At 49.6% G+C, this 15,139-nt stretch overlaps 7 protein-coding genes across 12 annotated transcripts; 4 read left to right on the forward strand and 3 right to left on the reverse strand.

The window, feature by feature from the left end:
• Positions 1-25: 25 nt before the first annotated feature.
• Positions 26-1,951, forward strand: FVEG_09167 (RING-box protein 1). Of its 3 annotated transcripts, XM_018898108.1 has the most exons (5): positions 26-308; positions 422-466; positions 567-874; positions 932-1,002; positions 1,055-1,951. In XM_018898108.1, the coding sequence occupies exons 3-5, from the start codon at positions 664-666 to the stop codon at positions 1,151-1,153; spliced, it is 381 nt and encodes a 126-aa protein (XP_018755917.1). In that variant the 5' UTR covers positions 26-308; positions 422-466; positions 567-663; the 3' UTR covers positions 1,154-1,951. The 3 variants fall into 3 exon arrangements, with proteins under 3 accessions (XP_018755917.1, XP_018755916.1, XP_018755915.1); XM_018898107.1 differs by having other exon boundaries at positions 422-874; XM_018898106.1 differs by having other exon boundaries at positions 26-874.
• FVEG_09168 (hypothetical protein) lies at positions 610-2,405 on the reverse strand. Of its 3 annotated transcripts, none has more exons than XM_018898109.1 (4): positions 2,136-2,405; positions 1,671-2,090; positions 1,553-1,612; positions 610-1,483 (listed from the first exon to the last, which is right to left on the reverse strand). In XM_018898109.1, exons 2-4 carry the CDS (start codon positions 1,719-1,721, stop codon positions 1,301-1,303), a joined length of 294 nt encoding a protein of 97 aa, XP_018755918.1. In that variant the 5' UTR covers positions 1,722-2,090; positions 2,136-2,405; the 3' UTR covers positions 610-1,300. The 3 variants fall into 3 exon arrangements, with proteins under 3 accessions (XP_018755918.1, XP_018755920.1, XP_018755919.1); XM_018898111.1 differs by having other exon boundaries at positions 1,671-2,073; positions 2,136-2,165; XM_018898110.1 differs by having other exon boundaries at positions 1,671-2,176.
• Positions 2,383-5,654, forward strand: FVEG_09169 (hypothetical protein). The gene is made up of 2 exons (XM_018898112.1): positions 2,383-4,676; positions 4,727-5,654. The coding sequence occupies exons 1-2, from the start codon at positions 3,391-3,393 to the stop codon at positions 5,310-5,312; spliced, it is 1,872 nt and encodes a 623-aa protein (XP_018755921.1). The 5' UTR covers positions 2,383-3,390; the 3' UTR covers positions 5,313-5,654.
• A 64-nt stretch (positions 5,655-5,718) lies between these two features.
• FVEG_09170 (mitochondrial import inner membrane translocase subunit TIM8) lies at positions 5,719-6,844 on the forward strand. Its single transcript, XM_018898113.1, has 2 exons — positions 5,719-5,948; positions 6,012-6,844. Exons 1-2 carry the CDS (start codon positions 5,831-5,833, stop codon positions 6,173-6,175), a joined length of 282 nt encoding a protein of 93 aa, XP_018755922.1. The 5' UTR covers positions 5,719-5,830; the 3' UTR covers positions 6,176-6,844.
• FVEG_09171 (50S ribosomal protein L23Ae) lies at positions 6,189-7,911 on the reverse strand. The gene is made up of 5 exons (XM_018898114.1): positions 7,725-7,911; positions 7,301-7,362; positions 7,109-7,240; positions 6,959-7,050; positions 6,189-6,909 (listed from the first exon to the last, which is right to left on the reverse strand). The coding sequence occupies exons 1-5, from the start codon at positions 7,741-7,743 to the stop codon at positions 6,753-6,755; spliced, it is 462 nt and encodes a 153-aa protein (XP_018755923.1). The 5' UTR covers positions 7,744-7,911; the 3' UTR covers positions 6,189-6,752.
• A 60-nt stretch (positions 7,912-7,971) lies between these two features.
• On the forward strand, positions 7,972-10,718 carry FVEG_09172 (hypothetical protein). Its single transcript, XM_018898115.1, has 2 exons — positions 7,972-8,100; positions 8,156-10,718. Exon 2 carries the CDS (start codon positions 8,219-8,221, stop codon positions 9,092-9,094), a length of 876 nt encoding a protein of 291 aa, XP_018755924.1. The 5' UTR covers positions 7,972-8,100; positions 8,156-8,218; the 3' UTR covers positions 9,095-10,718.
• Positions 7,987-15,131, reverse strand: FVEG_09173 (enolase-phosphatase E1). 2 transcript variants are annotated; one of them, XM_018898117.1, is made up of 3 exons: positions 10,790-15,131; positions 10,568-10,608; positions 7,987-10,182 (listed from the first exon to the last, which is right to left on the reverse strand). In XM_018898117.1, exons 1-3 carry the CDS (start codon positions 10,833-10,835, stop codon positions 9,541-9,543), a joined length of 729 nt encoding a protein of 242 aa, XP_018755926.1. In that variant the 5' UTR covers positions 10,836-15,131; the 3' UTR covers positions 7,987-9,540. The 2 variants fall into 2 exon arrangements, with proteins under 2 accessions (XP_018755926.1, XP_018755925.1); XM_018898116.1 differs by having other exon boundaries at positions 10,568-15,131.
• Positions 15,132-15,139: the final 8 nt, after the last annotated feature.

The raw sequence follows: 15,139 nt of genomic DNA on the forward strand, positions 1-15,139 counted from the left end.
TCAGACCTCAAACTAAAAATACAGAACTAGAGCATTTAAACAAAAGTATATCATGTGCGTAAGGCTTATATGTTTCGTTTCTAGCGAATGGAAGTCCCATCACGACTGATAAGCGATAGGACCTCTGTGATCGACCCCGCCCCGCCACTCTCCCGCCGGACGCAGCCTGAATTAGGTGAGGTGACCTAAGGCTTGAACTCCCGTCCTCCAGCTGCCTGCCCGCCTGCCTAGAGGAGCTCTGCAGCATCCGAAGCCTTTAGAGCAGACGTTCAGAGCCGCATCATCACTTGCTAGGAACCAAATTCACTGTGAGTACCCTCGCCTTGCTCGCGACTGCACCATCAAGGTACATTTTCTTTCAAACGAGAAAATCGTGCCCGAGGTTTTTATTTATCCTCTTCATATTGCTGACAATTATAAGCATTCACAACTCTAGAGATATTGATCTATTGAGCAACCAATATCCGTACGTCTCCTTACCTTCAACCCGAAACCGCGCGGGACATGTCCCATTTTCCATCCTTGAAGATTAACGGCATATGGATAATTCTGACTGCTTCTAGCAGAGCAGTGTACCTCGATATCCGTCAACGAAACCAACCCTAGCGTGGTCTTCCGGGTTGACCAGCCGAGTGCGAAACATGGCCGACGTTGAGATGAGCGATGCGCCCGTCGCTAAGAAGGGCGAGGCCTCCGGCAACAAGAGTGTCGAGGGAAAGAAGAAATTCGAGGTCAAGAAGGTACAGACTTGCCAGTTGTGAGCCTCCCAGAGTCATGCTGACCGAAGACGAACAGTGGAATGCGGTCGCTCTCTGGGCATGGGACATCGTTGTTGACAACTGTGCTATCTGCCGAAACCATATCATGGATCTATGTACGTTTACTCGGCTTCTTATTGGATGTATATCACAAAGTGCTCACAAATCATCAGGCATCGAATGCCAGGCAAACCAAGCATCCGCTACAAGCGAAGAATGCACCGTGGCTTGGGGAATATGCAACGTAAGACTGCTACGCACCCTTTCTTTTCGTGTCATTCGGCTAACAGAGACAGCATGCGTTCCACTTTCACTGCATTTCGAGATGGCTCAAGGCCCGATCTGTTTGTCCATTGGACAATAGGGACTGGGAGTTTCAGAAGTACGGCCGATAAAGAGAATGCGGTCGATGTCCGAATGTGATGGATTATGAAGAAAAGAACAAGACATCTGCAAGGAAACAGTATTATTTGGGTGTCATAATCAGCCTCGAGGGGCTGCAGAGGTCATGACACAGCGAGGCCCAGTACACCGTACACAATCTATTGATTTCCTTTGCTTGCAAGATCGTATGCGTAACCCGCTGGAAGCCACTTGACTGGATGTTTGTTGTAAAAGGGCCAGGCCGGCACCACGACAAGGAAGGTTAACGCCGTGCCTCCTAGACCTAGGTAGACCGCGAGCTTGATATCTTGGAGGATGTAGCCGACAACGAAGGAGATCAGCTAGTTATAATCATCAGCCAAACAGTCCTGCGAGTTATCAGGAATGACTTGGGGGGGAAGAAGACGTACGCCAGAAATGACAAGGAGAACTGTAGCAAGGAGCTCGGCCAGCTTCTGTCCTTCAAAGTCCTACAGTGGAGCTTCAGTCAGCTGTTGATCAGGTAAATCGACGGGCGGGATCGTGTACAATTTGGCCATCGACGAGGTCTCGGATTTGATCAAGGGCTTGTTCGGCCATAATGGATGATGGTCGGGTGGGAGTATTCGTCGTGTGTTTGTACTGTGTCTGGAGATGTTGTTCCGTCGGATTGAGATCGATGTGAATGCGATCGCCAATAGTGTCAAGTTCGGAATTGGTCTCGACACCTGGCTGTTAGAAGGCTCATAGACTAGTCCGCTTTCGGTAAACAAGCTTTTGCGGGCTGGAGAAGATTCGATGTCTAAGCGAATGAGGACCAAGATGCCGTAACCATGAATAAGTGTGAGTAATATCCTGATGATCAAACTGTGATCTGATTATCCAGATGCACTTGCTCCTCTGCCAAAGGACAGCGTTTGCAGTTATTTGCTGGGATTAATGCAGTGGTGCTCTGGGGAATCAGTCATTCTGCTGGTCAATCAGCTGAGATGATCGAGGTTCCTGACAACTTACCCTACACTACCTGACAGTGGCGAATCGGCTCTCAAAGCCGGATAGGCACAACAGGGAGTTCCTGGGTTCTAAACTAGGCCTGACCAAGGACAAGCCTGATATCTAACACGGACACGGACACCGATGGTCCAGACCAAGCTCATTCTGCAGAAGTAAGTGTCCCAAGAGAGGAAAAGTGGCGGCCTCTCCCCGTCTTGTCTGGCCTGTAAGAACCAACGAGTCATCCTGGATGACCTATTTTTTGCTTGTGATAGCACACGGCGATTCGGTACCCGACACTGGATACCACCAGGGACAATTTTTTTCTTCCTAGCCCTTCGGTTCCCACTTATAGTATATTAAGTTCCTCAAACTCCTCTTAAACCCAACTTCACCCTGACATCGTCGCTGTCGACAATAAGACCTCCTTTTGTACCCAACATTACTTGTTTTTCTTATTCACTCATGTTTGTTTTGGCCGTGCACTATTAACCGGGTCTTTGTTCTGTCCAGCAACGAGAAAATTTCTCGTCTGGCTAACCGTGCCAGTATCGAAATTGGCCCTTGACCTTAGTTCCCTCAGACGATAGGCCCTGGCATCGTCACCCTGCCTTTATTCCCTGCCAAGGCCCAAAACAAATTCTGGTTACTACAAATAAATCAGCCTGATTCAACTCCTGAGATCGAAATCCACTTGCGCCAACCGAGTACTTTATCGCGAAGCCTCCTCTATCGAATCTTAGCCGGCTTCTCATATATTTCAATTGCCTTCAATCCTGTTGGCATCCCCGAGCAGCCGCTTCATCTACGCTATCATCCAGTATCGGCGTCTCGCCATTATCCCATAACAGTTTTCAAGTTGGCTCAACTCGCCTTCTCAAACGTTTCCCTCCCTTCGCTCTTCGGTCCCAGCTTCTGGGTCTACAGCGGAGTAAACAAGAAGCCCCCGTAACTGGTCTTTAGATCGCATTACCCATTATTCGTCTTGAGCCAGTACATATTTACTCTTAACAACCAGCAGCCATTGGCGACAACCGCCGAGCAGAGCTCAGTTTTGAACAAACACCAACTCGGCGCGCCCATGCCGCGCCGGGTGCGACGTCTATAAACGCCTATATCAGACGACCCTAATTGGAACAACAACAAGCTATGGGATTCTAATACCGAGTCCGTAATACACCTTCCGCCCTCCTCGAGACATATCCATCTATTCTACACGGCCATCGTTAGAGCCAATATAGTCAATATCAAGCTACAAACCTAGCTGAACACCAAGATGTCAGACCACGAAGAATCCGCTGCCCAGTCTGGGTACGATACTCCCGTCCCGGAGCTCGATGATCACCGCCACCAGTCGGGTTCAACGCGAGTTGAGCGCCCTCGCCGTGGCACATTCGACAGTCTGTATGGTGCCCGACAGCTCGAACCTGAGCCCCCCGCCCCTCCTGCGATTGTAGTTCGCGATTTCGAGGAGGCCATCATCGATGAGGAAGTAGGTGACCTTTCACCCACTGCTCGTCGCAGTCGCCGACCTACTGTGGATTCCACGGATCGATCTGTCTCGCCACCTAACTCGGTCAAGGCGTTTGCCCAGGCTCGCCGTCGAGAGCGGGACATGTCGTTCTCGGAACCCAACAAGCCTGATATCGAAGATGTAGCCAGTCGAGCCATGTCTATCTCAAGCAAGCGCAGCTACCGAAGCAAGCCTCGCACCATCGACAATGATGCTGCTAGCCTCTCAACCAACACAACTGCAGAGGAGGATGTCTGCTTCCCTGTCAAGGAGAGCTATCACAAGGACCACCTGTATATTGACTTTGACTACCTTGAGAACTTCATCAATGAGCAGGCAGCTGAACGCGCCGCAGAGCGAGCGGCAGAGCGCAACGCAGCCGCTGCCGAGAAGCAGAGCTTTGAGGATATGCGAACTCAGCAGAATGAATCCCGCCTTCAGCGGATGGTCACTGTTGATGGTGATATCCTGGAACCGGTCTCGGATGACTCAATGACCCGTGAGAAGACGAACCAGACAGCGCAGACTCATGCCGAGGGGTCAGTTGCTGAAAAGCAGCCTGCGCCTATCGACCCTAACCGGTTCAGCTTCTTCTCTTCGGCATGGGAGTCAACTATCCACGCAGCCGATTTTGGTGATCTGGTTCTCCCAGGAGAAGATCTTCGAGGCCTTTTCGAGCTTCCTGATGAAGACGAAGATGGTGTCTGGTGGCTCAACGTCAATGCGGCTTCCAAGGAGGAGGTTCAGAGCATCTGCAAAGCTTTTGGAATCCATCCCCTGACAATTGAGGATATCATCACTCAGGAAGCTCGCGAGAAGATTGAACTCTTCCCGTCGTACTACTTTGCCTGTTTCCGTTCTTTCTCAGTCGTTCAGGAGCCTGATGGCATTGAGTATGAGCCTTTCAACACCTATGTCATCGTGTTCCGCGAGGGCACACTGAGCTTCAGCTTTGAGCCCAACTCGCACGCGGCCCAAGTTCGTAAGCGAATCACTGCTCTCAAGGATTATGTCTCTCTCAGCAGCGACTGGATCTGCTATGCTTTGATGTAAGTTTATCTGTGAACACGACTTGTAGAGACATACTAATTGTTCACAGTGACGACATTGTTGATTCCTTCGGACCTGTCATTCGCCAGATTGAGCTTGAAGCGGATGCTATTGAAGACGAAGTGTTCGTCATGCGTGAGGATGATTCTAACTCATTCCTCCGTCGCATTGGCCGGGTTCGCAAGAATTGTCTGGCTCTGCTTCGCCTGCTCGGTGGCAAAGCAGATGTTCTCCGTGGTTTCACGAAGCGATGCAATGAGAACTACAAGGTCACGCCAAGGATGGACATCGGCATGTATCTTGGCGACATCCAGGATCACGTTGTGACCATGGCCACCAATTTGGGACACTTTGAAAAGATTCTATCTCGCGCACACAGCAATTATCTTGCTACGGTTTCCATCAACAGCATCGCGCAAGGAACGCACACCAACGAGGTTCTGAGCAAAATCACTTTCTTGGCCTCGATCCTGGTCCCCCTTAACTTGGTCAGTGGTGTGTTTGGAATGAACGTGCCAGTTCCGTTCGCAACCGTTGCCGCAAACAACTTGGCTCCTTTCTTCAGTATCATTAGTTTCATGGTTTTCCTGTGCATCATTTTCATGGCCTTGGCCCGCTGGAAGCGTTACATCTAGCGAAGGCGATGCATGTGGATGTTAGATGCACATGTTGGTTCTGAGAACCCTGTCGGTCGTTACCATTGTTTCTTTTCCAGTATAGAAGGGTGTTACTCGGCGGCATATTCTGGCTAGAGTTGTTATGTGAGAATTGTTTTAGAGCGGTACTATGACTACTTGTTGGTATTTATAAATTAGACACTGTTATAGAGAGCTTCATGGCGCTGGATCGTCTGTCTTGAGCTGTATGTGGTGGTGAAAGGACTCTCAGTATGCCTAGTAATTGTAATGCATCGGCTTATAACTGTTTCTTTGAGTAATTTACACGACAGGCAGTAACTATCATACAAATCAAACCTGCTTGTTTCTCTTGGTGAAAGTTGAGAGTGGGACTACGAACCTATCCGTGGCCCATTATTGGTCAGTTGATTAGACAGTTGCGCATCATCAAAAATCTTGAACTTTGTGAGCAGAATCTACAACAAACCAACTTCAACTCCACGCCAATCACGACCAACCTCTTCACAATCGCCAAAATGAGCGCTCAACAACTTTCCATTGATAACGCCGACCTCGAGAAGCTCAACGATAAGGATCGCCTCGAGCTTCGCCAGTTCCTCGCCAATGAGCAGCAGCGCTCCCAGATCCAAGCCCGTACGTACAACACCGAGGAAGACAAGATACAATACAGAATCGCTGACGAAATGTCATTTTTAGAAACACACAGCTTGACCCAAATGTGCTGGACCAAGTGTGTTCCTGGCAACATCAAGAACCCCAAGCTCGACAAGTCCGAGGAGACATGTCTCGCCAACTGTGTCGAGCGATTTCTTGACGTCAACTACCTTACGATGAAGCACCTCAACGGCATGCGCAACTAAGAGGCTGATTTCAGCATGGAAGTAATGTTATTTTCAACTATGTATTACGAGATTTTTTGTATGAATAGACGGGCCGTGGTCAAAGTGGAAAATTCAGGTTGTGACCACGACGGACGACTGAGCCTATGTTGGTCAAAGTGACTGGCCATTGGGCTATGTGCATCACGAACGGTTTAGAAAAAAAACAGATCTCAACCATGATTGTTTGGGAAAGGTTCATCTAAAATGGTTATACCCCGTTTTGACTTGACTAGCATATTGTTCATGTTTATATGTCACCGTAATTTCCACGAACTATTCCCCAAAAGTGGTTGGAAACAAACAACGCAAAAGAAACTTACGGCCCCTAACTACAAATCACACTCACGTATTGTCACTCAAATCATATCAAGGCAGCATCTTGGACGACTAAGCGGAGCCGTGTCCCGGGTGGTATTGAATTCATGATCATTTGCACTCTCAACGAGAAGTTCTTTTTACGCCTATTCCGATGCCCATGCCTTGCATTTTCAGCAGGCCAGAAACCAACCCAAAGACACGCCAGAGAAGCCAGGAACCCACAAGCCCGGTGGTATTTTTAGACGAGAGAGAGCTTGTTGGCAGCAATGTCGAGAGCATCGACATCAGGGGTCAGGCGGGCGTAGGCCTTCTTGGTACCGTCAGGGCGGATAAGGGTGTTGACCTTGACACAGTCAATGTCGTAGAGCTTCTTGAGAGCAAGCTTGATCTGGGCCCTGTATTGAGGTTAGATTTTACTCGGATATTGTTCTTGGATATACTGACTTGTTGCTCTTGATGTCGACAATGAAGACGAGGGTGTTGTTCTCCTCCATCTTCTTCATGGCGCTCTCAGTGTTGAGAGGGTGGACAATGATCTAGAGTGTGGTTAATACAATCGTTTCCCCAACAGATCTCATTCCAGGTGAGACTAACCTTGTGCTCATCCAGACGAGGCTGGTGAGGGATAGATCGGCGAGGGTACTTGGGGGCTCGCGAGGTGATCAGGGTCTTGGGGCGGTGGAAGGAGGTGCTGAAGCGAGCCTTGACCTTCTTGTGGGAGTTGGACTATTGACAGTGCGTTAGCATATTGGGACGGTTGACTGCGGTAAAATGTTTTCAACTTACGCCCTTGAGAGCGGCCTTGGCGGCATCCTGGGCCTTCTTGTTGCCCTTGCCCTTAGGCTGAACTGTTATTGAAAGCATCAGCATTCGCTCTTTTTCAGAACTCGCAAAATCTGCTGTAGCATGATGCGGTAGAGTATGAACTCAGAGGGTGAGAGTCGAAGAGGAGAATCAGAAGATGGATCGAGTCGAAAGGTCGGCAGTGTCGAAGCGAAAGAGACAATAACGTAGAAGCGAAACTGATCGTTCGGTTATAGCAGTTGCTGCAATTGATGTGGTTGCATCGAGGCGATATAATGATTTGATCTCTCGAGAGTCGCCATAACATCGTCGTTCAAATTCTTGCTCAATTTCGCCTTCGCCCGTCCAGTTTTCTTCTTTTTCCCTTTTTTCTCTTCCCTCTTTGTTGTTTCATATCATGTCGTACCTTTCTTGTTGGCGGCCATTGCGTCGGTGTTGTCGAGGGCACAAGATTGTCGGGTGTGCTGGTTGTCGTCGGAGTGGTCAAAGGTTCACAAACAGGTTGGCTGAAATAAAATCTATTTATTTTTTGTGATTTTTCGCAATTAGGGCAGATGTGGTCCCACTCCTCTACATGATGTGATTGGTTGAGGCTCGGATCAATATACTTGACTTAGGTAAGCCAATTGCAAAAAGTCATCGAGAGAATGAATGTTGCACTCAATCACGCGGAATTTTTGGGCAGTTCGGTCGATTAATAGGAATCAAAATGCTCTTCCAAGACTTATAGCTCACTGTAATCTGCTGGGTCTTCCCTGAGGAGTTGCACGATTTGAGAATTGGTGAGTTTCAATATTACTCTTCTCTTTACCGAGACTAACATGAAAATCATTTCAGATTTCGATGAATTAAGGGGTCAAGAGGTCAACACACAAGGGCCATTCTCATTGCACTCATAAAATGGTTTCCAAGAAGCAAGCAAGGCTGAAAAGCCTTTCAAGTGGCCGCCCGCCAACTGTCAAGTCCTCACGGTCAATGTCTAGGAAAGCCAGCAGGAGTCTCATCAACACTCATCACCAACTGGAGAAACAACGTCGGCAAGCTGCAGCCAAGGGCGACACGGTCACCGAAACTCGCATCGCCTCAGAGATTGCCAAGCTGGGTGGTCTTGACCACTATCAGAAGGCCAGTTTGCAAGGTCAGAGTCTCGATAGAGGAGGCGACACGTCAAGAGTACTTCTGGAATGGCTCCCTGTGGCAGAGCTCAAGAAGCGTGCTCAGCCGTTTCATATGCTGGAGGTTGGGGCATTGAGTACTCGTAACGCATGCTCGACAAGCGGTATCTTTACTATGAAGCATATCGATCTCAACAGCCAGGAGCCAGGCATCACAAAGCAAGATTTTATGGAGCGACCTCTGCCCAAAGACGATTCTGAGGTGTTCGACATCATCTCTCTGAGTCTAGTGCTCAACTTCGTGCCCGAGGCCGAGGGGCGTGGACAGATGCTTCTTCGGACTCTCTCCTTTCTTCGACCTCCAGCTGAACCAGCAACTGGTTCTGACGAACCCTTTCCTTGCCTTTTTGTGGTTCTACCTCGTAGCTGTGTTGATAACTCACGATACTTTACAGAAACTCGCTTGGAGGAGTTGATGACGATTCTCGGCTATGCATGCACCAAGGCCAAGATGACTCAGAAATTGGCATATACTCTTTGGAAGAGGATCGGGACCGTCTCCGAGAAGCGGCCAGATTTTACAAAGAAGGAAGTCAATCCAGGACGGACGCGGAACAATTTTGTCATGACGCTCAAAGCTTCGACGAGTCATTCAAACTGAAACGATGAGGGGAGACACGACAACGCGTGGGGCCTCGACGAGCTGCATATGCGGAACTGCCCAACAAGCTATCAACACAGCAAAACATATGGAGTTTTGAGCACGCGACAATTAACTAGCTGACACGGTACGAATGTTTAACTCTCGATAAGAGGATCCTATCTACACAGTTCTTGGAGAGCGCGTACTGTGCTGTGCTGTATCATCTGGATCGACTATCTGCAACTTGCTACGTCGCACGACTGATAAGGTGCATGGTGACACTTATGCAGCTTGGGGACACCAGATCACCAGTAGACAAGATCAGCTGGACGGTGGTCTTAGTTTTTGAGGGGGGTAGAATTCCCTAGCGAGCTGCTACTCTTGCATCTCCGCACAAAGGTCCCACGCTATTCGACGATTATCATTTCCCCACACCCTGAGCAACCTTTTCCTGCAGCCGTCTATCATACTCCCAAAGAAGCGACCTCTGAGTGCTTGAACTCGGTAATGGCGAGCTTGGACAGAGGTTCGTCTGGCGGCAAGGGCGCATTACCGGGACGAACAACGGGCAGACTGCGCATACCAGCCCCAACAGCAGCTTTGACCTCGTTGATATTGTCGCTCAGGAAAAGCCATCGGTTGACGTCCTTGTGCTCCGGGTGCTCAGAAATGATCTTCGCGTAGCTATCAACCTCGGTTTTGGGCCCCGCATTAGTGGTATCAAAGTAGTCTGCGATAAGAGGCGTCATATCTGACATGGCGGAGTTGGTATGTGAAAAGAGCAACTTCTGCGCGGGGACTGAGCCGGACGAGTAGATGATGATCTTCTTTCCAGCCTGGGTGGCCTCGCTGAAGAAGGGCTCAACATCTGGGAGAAGGGGCGCCACGATGTTACCCGACTTGTAGCCTTGCAGCCACAAATAACCCTGGAGCGACTTGAGATAGGCGATCTTGACATCACGCTTCACGAGGTCGCGGACGTGCGCTTCAAAGTCAGAGCGCGAGTTGCGATACTCTTCGGGAAAGGCATCGCGGTACTTTGCGAACTCTGGGCTATCCCACTCTTGATCCAACACTTTGGGAAGTGCCTCGAGTGCATACGGAAACTAATGACAACAAACAGACCTTGGTCAGCAGGCTGCAGTGTTGTTGACATCGTGCATGCCATCACGAAATGGGTAAAGTCGGTGAAGAGTGCAAAGGGGCTGGGAAAGAAGTGCTCGGCTTGAAATTTTCAGCTGCACGCGCCCGAGACTTGCGCAACTTGGCAGAACTTGGTTCGGCAGCGTGGACACTCGGGATCTGGGTACAAAGGCCGGCAGCTGGACGGAGGACGTCCGGAAGAGGAGGCTGGGACGAAATTTGGTGGGATCCATACGGAGGTCCGGGCCCGGAGGCGGTAAGGGGGACGGACGGAGGTGGTACATGGGTAAGGAGAGTAAAATCGGAACGGTTGCGAAGTGAGACAAGCAAGAAAACGGGACGACTCACGAGAACGTCTTTGACAAAGGAGATGGGACAAACGGTTCCTTCTGTAACATGTGTTATTATGGCTATTCTGAGTGTATGATATCCAAGCAAAGCGCGGGTGTATAGTAAGGTACAAAACATATGCCAATATAATGAATGACAACTCAGTCCAAAACAGTCCTTGCAGTGAACAAAACACGCACGCAGTCGCCAACAGCAACTGTGGAGCCAGTTTAGTCTTACCAATGTCAAATACTAGAACGTCGAAGTCATTGAGGTTGAGCGTCATCGTGAAAAGGAGTTATTTTTCCGTAAGAAAGCGGTCAAGCCTGGATATTGATACGTCCAATATGAGAGATGAAACGGGTGAATTAAACCGAAAGTAAGAAAGAAGAGATGACAAGAAAATTCTGTCAGACACCAATTCCGATTCGGGATCCCTGCTACGATCTTGAAGTGAGGAAGAGAGCGTGCGTGCGTGGAAAAAAAACCAATATTGGCAGTGGCAGCAGAAGGTCCTTGTTCCTGGATTCCAGAGCGGGCCGCTATCTAGCTTGGCGCCTTTTGGTGAGGTGATTTCCTTGGAGGTTTAAGATCCTTGACGAAGCATCCGTGTTAAGCTTGATGCAGCTGGGAACGTGGGTTGATTGAGATGCAATAGTAGATCGAATCTAATGCGAATGGAGAGTTGGTTTGCAGCCATGTGAGCATTGGAGGAAAGGCGGTCAAGAGGTGAGGTTGGTTGGGTCGAGGTGAACCGGCCAATGGCGTGTTAGTATTTCCTGACTGCAGGGTAAGGAGGACAGCGAAGAGGCCTGTTGTGAAGGAACTGGATAGAAGGACTTGGCTGTGTTACAGGGGTCGGCGGCCAGATCCGAGGGAATTGGATAGGCTCTGAGGGTTACAATGGATCTCTAATTAGAACCCTGTTGACGAAAATGACAACTGGCAGTTCATCTGTCACAGGTCGTGAACTAAAAGATCTTTTCGTATTCAGGGTCTGATCTGGTCTGCTTAGCATCGTACAGAACACGTCTATAGAGTCTAGTCTATGCCGGCTGTCGCCAAACCCCGTGTCACTGCAGGCTGTGGTCCCGAGGCAAAGCAACCCAAGCTGCAGCTCGATACGGAGCTTTTAACAGATCCCCTGCTGTTCCCGAGCTGAAGTGGCCAGTTCATGCAGCTTCCGGAACGCAGCAGTGAGACAGCCCCTGGCAACGGTGAAAGAAAAGAAATGTGTGTTGTCCACAGTCGCAGCAGGACCCTTTTTCTCTCACCACCATCACCTCACTTCAAGCTTGTGGGTCACAATTTGCTGGAGCTTCAGCTCAATCCCATGACCAACTGTATTGTAGCTACCCTGGACAAGAGCTGCAACTCTCACGCGATATCTGGAGGGCAAATCGGTTGAGTCAAAAGATCATCCTCGATGATGAGATTCAATCCCTTCAGCGTCTCAGTTTTCCCCTCGTTATCCCTTGTAGCTTGTTGCCCTCCTCTATCCCCGCCCTTGTTGACAAGATCCGCGCATAATAGCATGTTGTTGTCAATATAAGTAAATATTGTGTTTCCGATATGACAACGAATCAGAGCCGGCAACGACGTGACTTGAGACAGCTAAACCACGTCCAACCGAAATAGGGAGTCGTGTCTAGAACAATTTCAACGTGCAATTGTGCAACATGTAGGCTTAGAGCGTGAGGCTTACTCACCTGTGACCATCGTGACATGACCAATGTTCATCATCTCATCTCCGTATTCCATTTTCACTGAGTCACGACTCAACAAGTCTCCTGTCCTTGGAACGCCGATATCGAATTCCATCCCCATATTTGTCCGGACTCCACCACAAGGCGACAGCAAACATCAGATCTCACGAGGCCCGGGGACCCGCACCGAGTGTCAAGTCCGTCCGTCCGTCGAAACAAACCAGTACACACAGTTACAACACAGTATCTGTCTTGGCTTGAATAATAATGGAGACTAGAGACTGGAGACTGGAGCAGGTGAGTAATCTCGAAGAATTCCATCATCCGAGATTCGTAATCCCATATTCCCTGAATAATCTCATGTCCACGTATTTTGCACCCCCGCTCTGATGGAGACGAAATGCCGTCATTTCGTCTCTCGAGTCGAAATTCAAGGTTCGTTGCTCTTTGTTGTCTTTCTTCCCAAAATGGTATGTAGCATCACAGTGTCCTGACCGGCAAACCTGGCTTTGTGCACAGCTGTTTCGTGTCATGGTGATATTTTGTGAAGATTTGCACAGATTTGTGCATGGCTGAGCAACGCGGACCCTTGAAAACCCATCCAGTCACGTTTGATGATTGACGACAGATCGCTACACGCAATTCCTGCCTGTCCAAGCTCCAAGCCAGCCTTGGAAGCATAGCCTGTTCTGACGCACGCCCCTTTTCTATTTACGGATGTAATCACCAACACAGTAAGATCTCCTTGCACAATCCCAGTCCCCTGACCATTATTTGGAAGCTTCTGGCGTTTGTTGGATGACACATTCACACTCGGCGGCTCAAGAAACCATCTGTTTACTTTTTGGCGGCCGAGTCTTATTGTCTGTTAGTTCATCTGGTCCCTGAGACGAAAGGGTCCTCATGGCACCGGGGGTATGCCCACTGGAATGCAGGATCCAGGAGTGCATGACCGAGTGACCAAGCTGGGCCAATTCACTGATAACCTAGATTAGTAGACGAGCAAGGGTGTAAGCGTTAAGGCGTCAGAAGGGTGATCGACAAGAGACTGGCGGCAAAAGTTGGAGACTTGGAACTTGATAACCAGAGATAACAAGGGTCTTCTGCAATCGAAGAATTGGCAGGCTTCCAGCTCAGGAACGAGAGAAACGTGGCACAAGATCCAATCAGTTTTCTGCATAGTCTAATTGCGTAGTCGCTGATAGCGATTGCCTCAATTCCCCGACTGCAATGTTGGCTGAGCACCGTCTGTCCGTCACTCGGACTGTGACTGTACCGTGGCGCCGACTATCTAAGAAAAAGCCCGAATTGCGTTTGAGACGGATCAAAACTGTAAACCGAAATAGCGATAGAGAAAACGAGACGAGACCCTGATTTCGGATTCGGGATAGTCAAGTATGGGCTCACTTTTCCTGTCCACGAGACAGTTCAGTTCAGATCAGATTGAGTAGAACCTCAGAAGCTGCATTTCCCGTGTTGGATTTCGTTGGGGACAGAGAAGGACCCTTGCAATTGACAGCTCGTTCTCGTCTTGTTTGCGATGCCGAGCCAAGCCAGTAAAACCTGGGGATGGCATCGTCGTTGCATGGACTACACTGGTGCCACGCGCACTATGCGCACTATGTATGTGCATTGCTACGCTCCGTCGCTGCAGCCAGTGAACAAGTGCTCCATTCATGCCTCGAGGCCCTACACCATCTTGTCTACGCCCAGTGGTAGCTTGGTTAACAGTCTGTTGGGATCTGCATCAGGCAATACACATGAGCACTGTCCTCGAAACACCAGAGTATAGCCTAAAAGTTACTTTGCTTGAGGGTAGTGGGCGGTGAAGCCGCTATCAGCGTTGCACCGACGGAGGTCCAGATTGCGCGAATCCCATTTCCCAGTGTCTGAGCCCGGCGCTGGAAGGGATTACTGAAGGCGTACTGTTTGAATAGAGGGGCGCATACTGTATGATCACGCTGACCAACATGTCATTTCCCGCCGCCCACCGATAAAAGAGAAAGGTAAATGTGAGTTGGGCCGGCAGCGTCGAGCGGGAGAGAGGCCGGCAGAAGTTACTCGAATCGCCACCAAGATTCGGCGCTGGGGCCCCGTACTCGTCCGTATGACTGATGCTGAGCCCGGCACCGGCCTCTGAATGACTCCCCTATGTCGTTGACTTTCCACTGAGCGAGTGACTGAGTGATCTGGCTTCTGCTGAGTTTGCCCTGGTTCTGGTTAATGCTCTCCACCCTCAGTGCGCGTGAGGTCTTGTTTGCACTGAGCTAGACAGCGCCGGCTCCCTGATAGCACAGTGCTAGATCTGCATTTGGCAAGTCGTCATGTCCGTTGGTATTCCGTCATATCGCTATGTATTGTGATGGATGTCTGGGGGACAGACGGATAAGGATAACTCTGATAACGCGGCAATGCATAAACAGTGAACCAGTTATACGAGTTGTGCAATGAATTGGCTACTTACAGTATACAGTATGTCGCAACAGTGTCTTGATAACGCGCGTATGTGCCTACCTATGTATTCATTATTGACCTCATTTCATTTCTGCCGTCTGTTTTGGATTCAAAGTTGTCTGTCTGGCGTTGCAATGCTTCCTAATTCTGAGACGAAGGGGTATCATCAATCACCAATCCTGGGTCATCAATGTTTCTGATCGCTGCTTCTGTTTGATTGACTTCTTTATGCCGCCATTCCCTCCCTTGCCCGTCGTGGTATCGTCCCACGGTAGCGCCATTCCTTCTTTGCTGGCGTCCAAGCCTCCCCCAACATTTGAGGCACCTGAATGGAGCGAACGAGCGGGAACACAGGGTCACAGTGCATCTTGTAATTCCGTGTACCTGACCTGTCCACTTTGCCGTAGTTGTCGTAGTCGTTGTTGCGTTG

Source organism: Fusarium verticillioides, chromosome 5, assembly GCF_000149555.1.
Source record: "Fusarium verticillioides 7600 chromosome 5, whole genome shotgun sequence".
Classification (NCBI taxonomy): Eukaryota; Fungi; Ascomycota; class Sordariomycetes; order Hypocreales; family Nectriaceae; genus Fusarium; species Fusarium verticillioides.

What these genes read in the sequence shown, in the direction of transcription:
- FVEG_09169 (XM_018898112.1), top strand. Translation starts at nt 3,391, where the DNA reads ATGTCAGACCACGAAGAATCCGCTGCCCAGTCTGGGTACGATACTCCC. An exon ending in TGGATCTGCTATGCTTTGAT is followed by an intron (nt 4,677 to 4,726) that starts GTAAGTTTATCT and finishes AATTGTTCACAG; the next exon opens with TGACGACATTGTTGATTCCT.
- FVEG_09173 (XM_018898116.1), bottom strand. Translation starts at nt 10,687, where the DNA reads ATGTTTTGTACCTTACTATACACCCGCGCTTTGCTTGGATATCATACA. An exon ending in CCTTTGTCAAAGACGTTCTC is followed by an intron (nt 10,183 to 10,567) that starts GTGAGTCGTCCC and finishes TGTTGTCATTAG; the next exon opens with TTTCCGTATGCACTCGAGGC.
- FVEG_09170 (XM_018898113.1), top strand. Translation starts at nt 5,831, where the DNA reads ATGAGCGCTCAACAACTTTCCATTGATAACGCCGACCTCGAGAAGCTC. An exon ending in GCGCTCCCAGATCCAAGCCC is followed by an intron (nt 5,949 to 6,011) that starts GTACGTACAACA and finishes TGTCATTTTTAG; the next exon opens with AAACACACAGCTTGACCCAA.
- FVEG_09171 (XM_018898114.1), bottom strand. An exon ending in CTCGTCTGGATGAGCACAAG is followed by an intron (nt 7,051 to 7,108) that starts GTTAGTCTCACC and finishes ACCACACTCTAG; the next exon opens with ATCATTGTCCACCCTCTCAA. An exon ending in GTCGACATCAAGAGCAACAA is followed by an intron (nt 6,910 to 6,958) that starts GTCAGTATATCC and finishes ACCTCAATACAG; the next exon opens with GGCCCAGATCAAGCTTGCTC.
- FVEG_09167 (XM_018898106.1), top strand. Translation starts at nt 664, where the DNA reads ATGCGCCCGTCGCTAAGAAGGGCGAGGCCTCCGGCAACAAGAGTGTCG. An exon ending in AAACCATATCATGGATCTAT is followed by an intron (nt 875 to 931) that starts GTACGTTTACTC and finishes ACAAATCATCAG; the next exon opens with GCATCGAATGCCAGGCAAAC. An exon ending in TGGCTTGGGGAATATGCAAC is followed by an intron (nt 1,003 to 1,054) that starts GTAAGACTGCTA and finishes TAACAGAGACAG; the next exon opens with CATGCGTTCCACTTTCACTG.
- FVEG_09168 (XM_018898109.1), bottom strand. Translation starts at nt 1,721, where the DNA reads ATGGCCGAACAAGCCCTTGATCAAATCCGAGACCTCGTCGATGGCCAA. An exon ending in ACCTCGTCGATGGCCAAATT is followed by an intron (nt 1,613 to 1,670) that starts GTACACGATCCC and finishes GCTCCACTGTAG; the next exon opens with GACTTTGAAGGACAGAAGCT. An exon ending in TTCTCCTTGTCATTTCTGGC is followed by an intron (nt 1,484 to 1,552) that starts GTACGTCTTCTT and finishes GATTATAACTAG; the next exon opens with CTGATCTCCTTCGTTGTCGG.
- FVEG_09172 (XM_018898115.1), top strand. Translation starts at nt 8,219, where the DNA reads ATGGTTTCCAAGAAGCAAGCAAGGCTGAAAAGCCTTTCAAGTGGCCGC.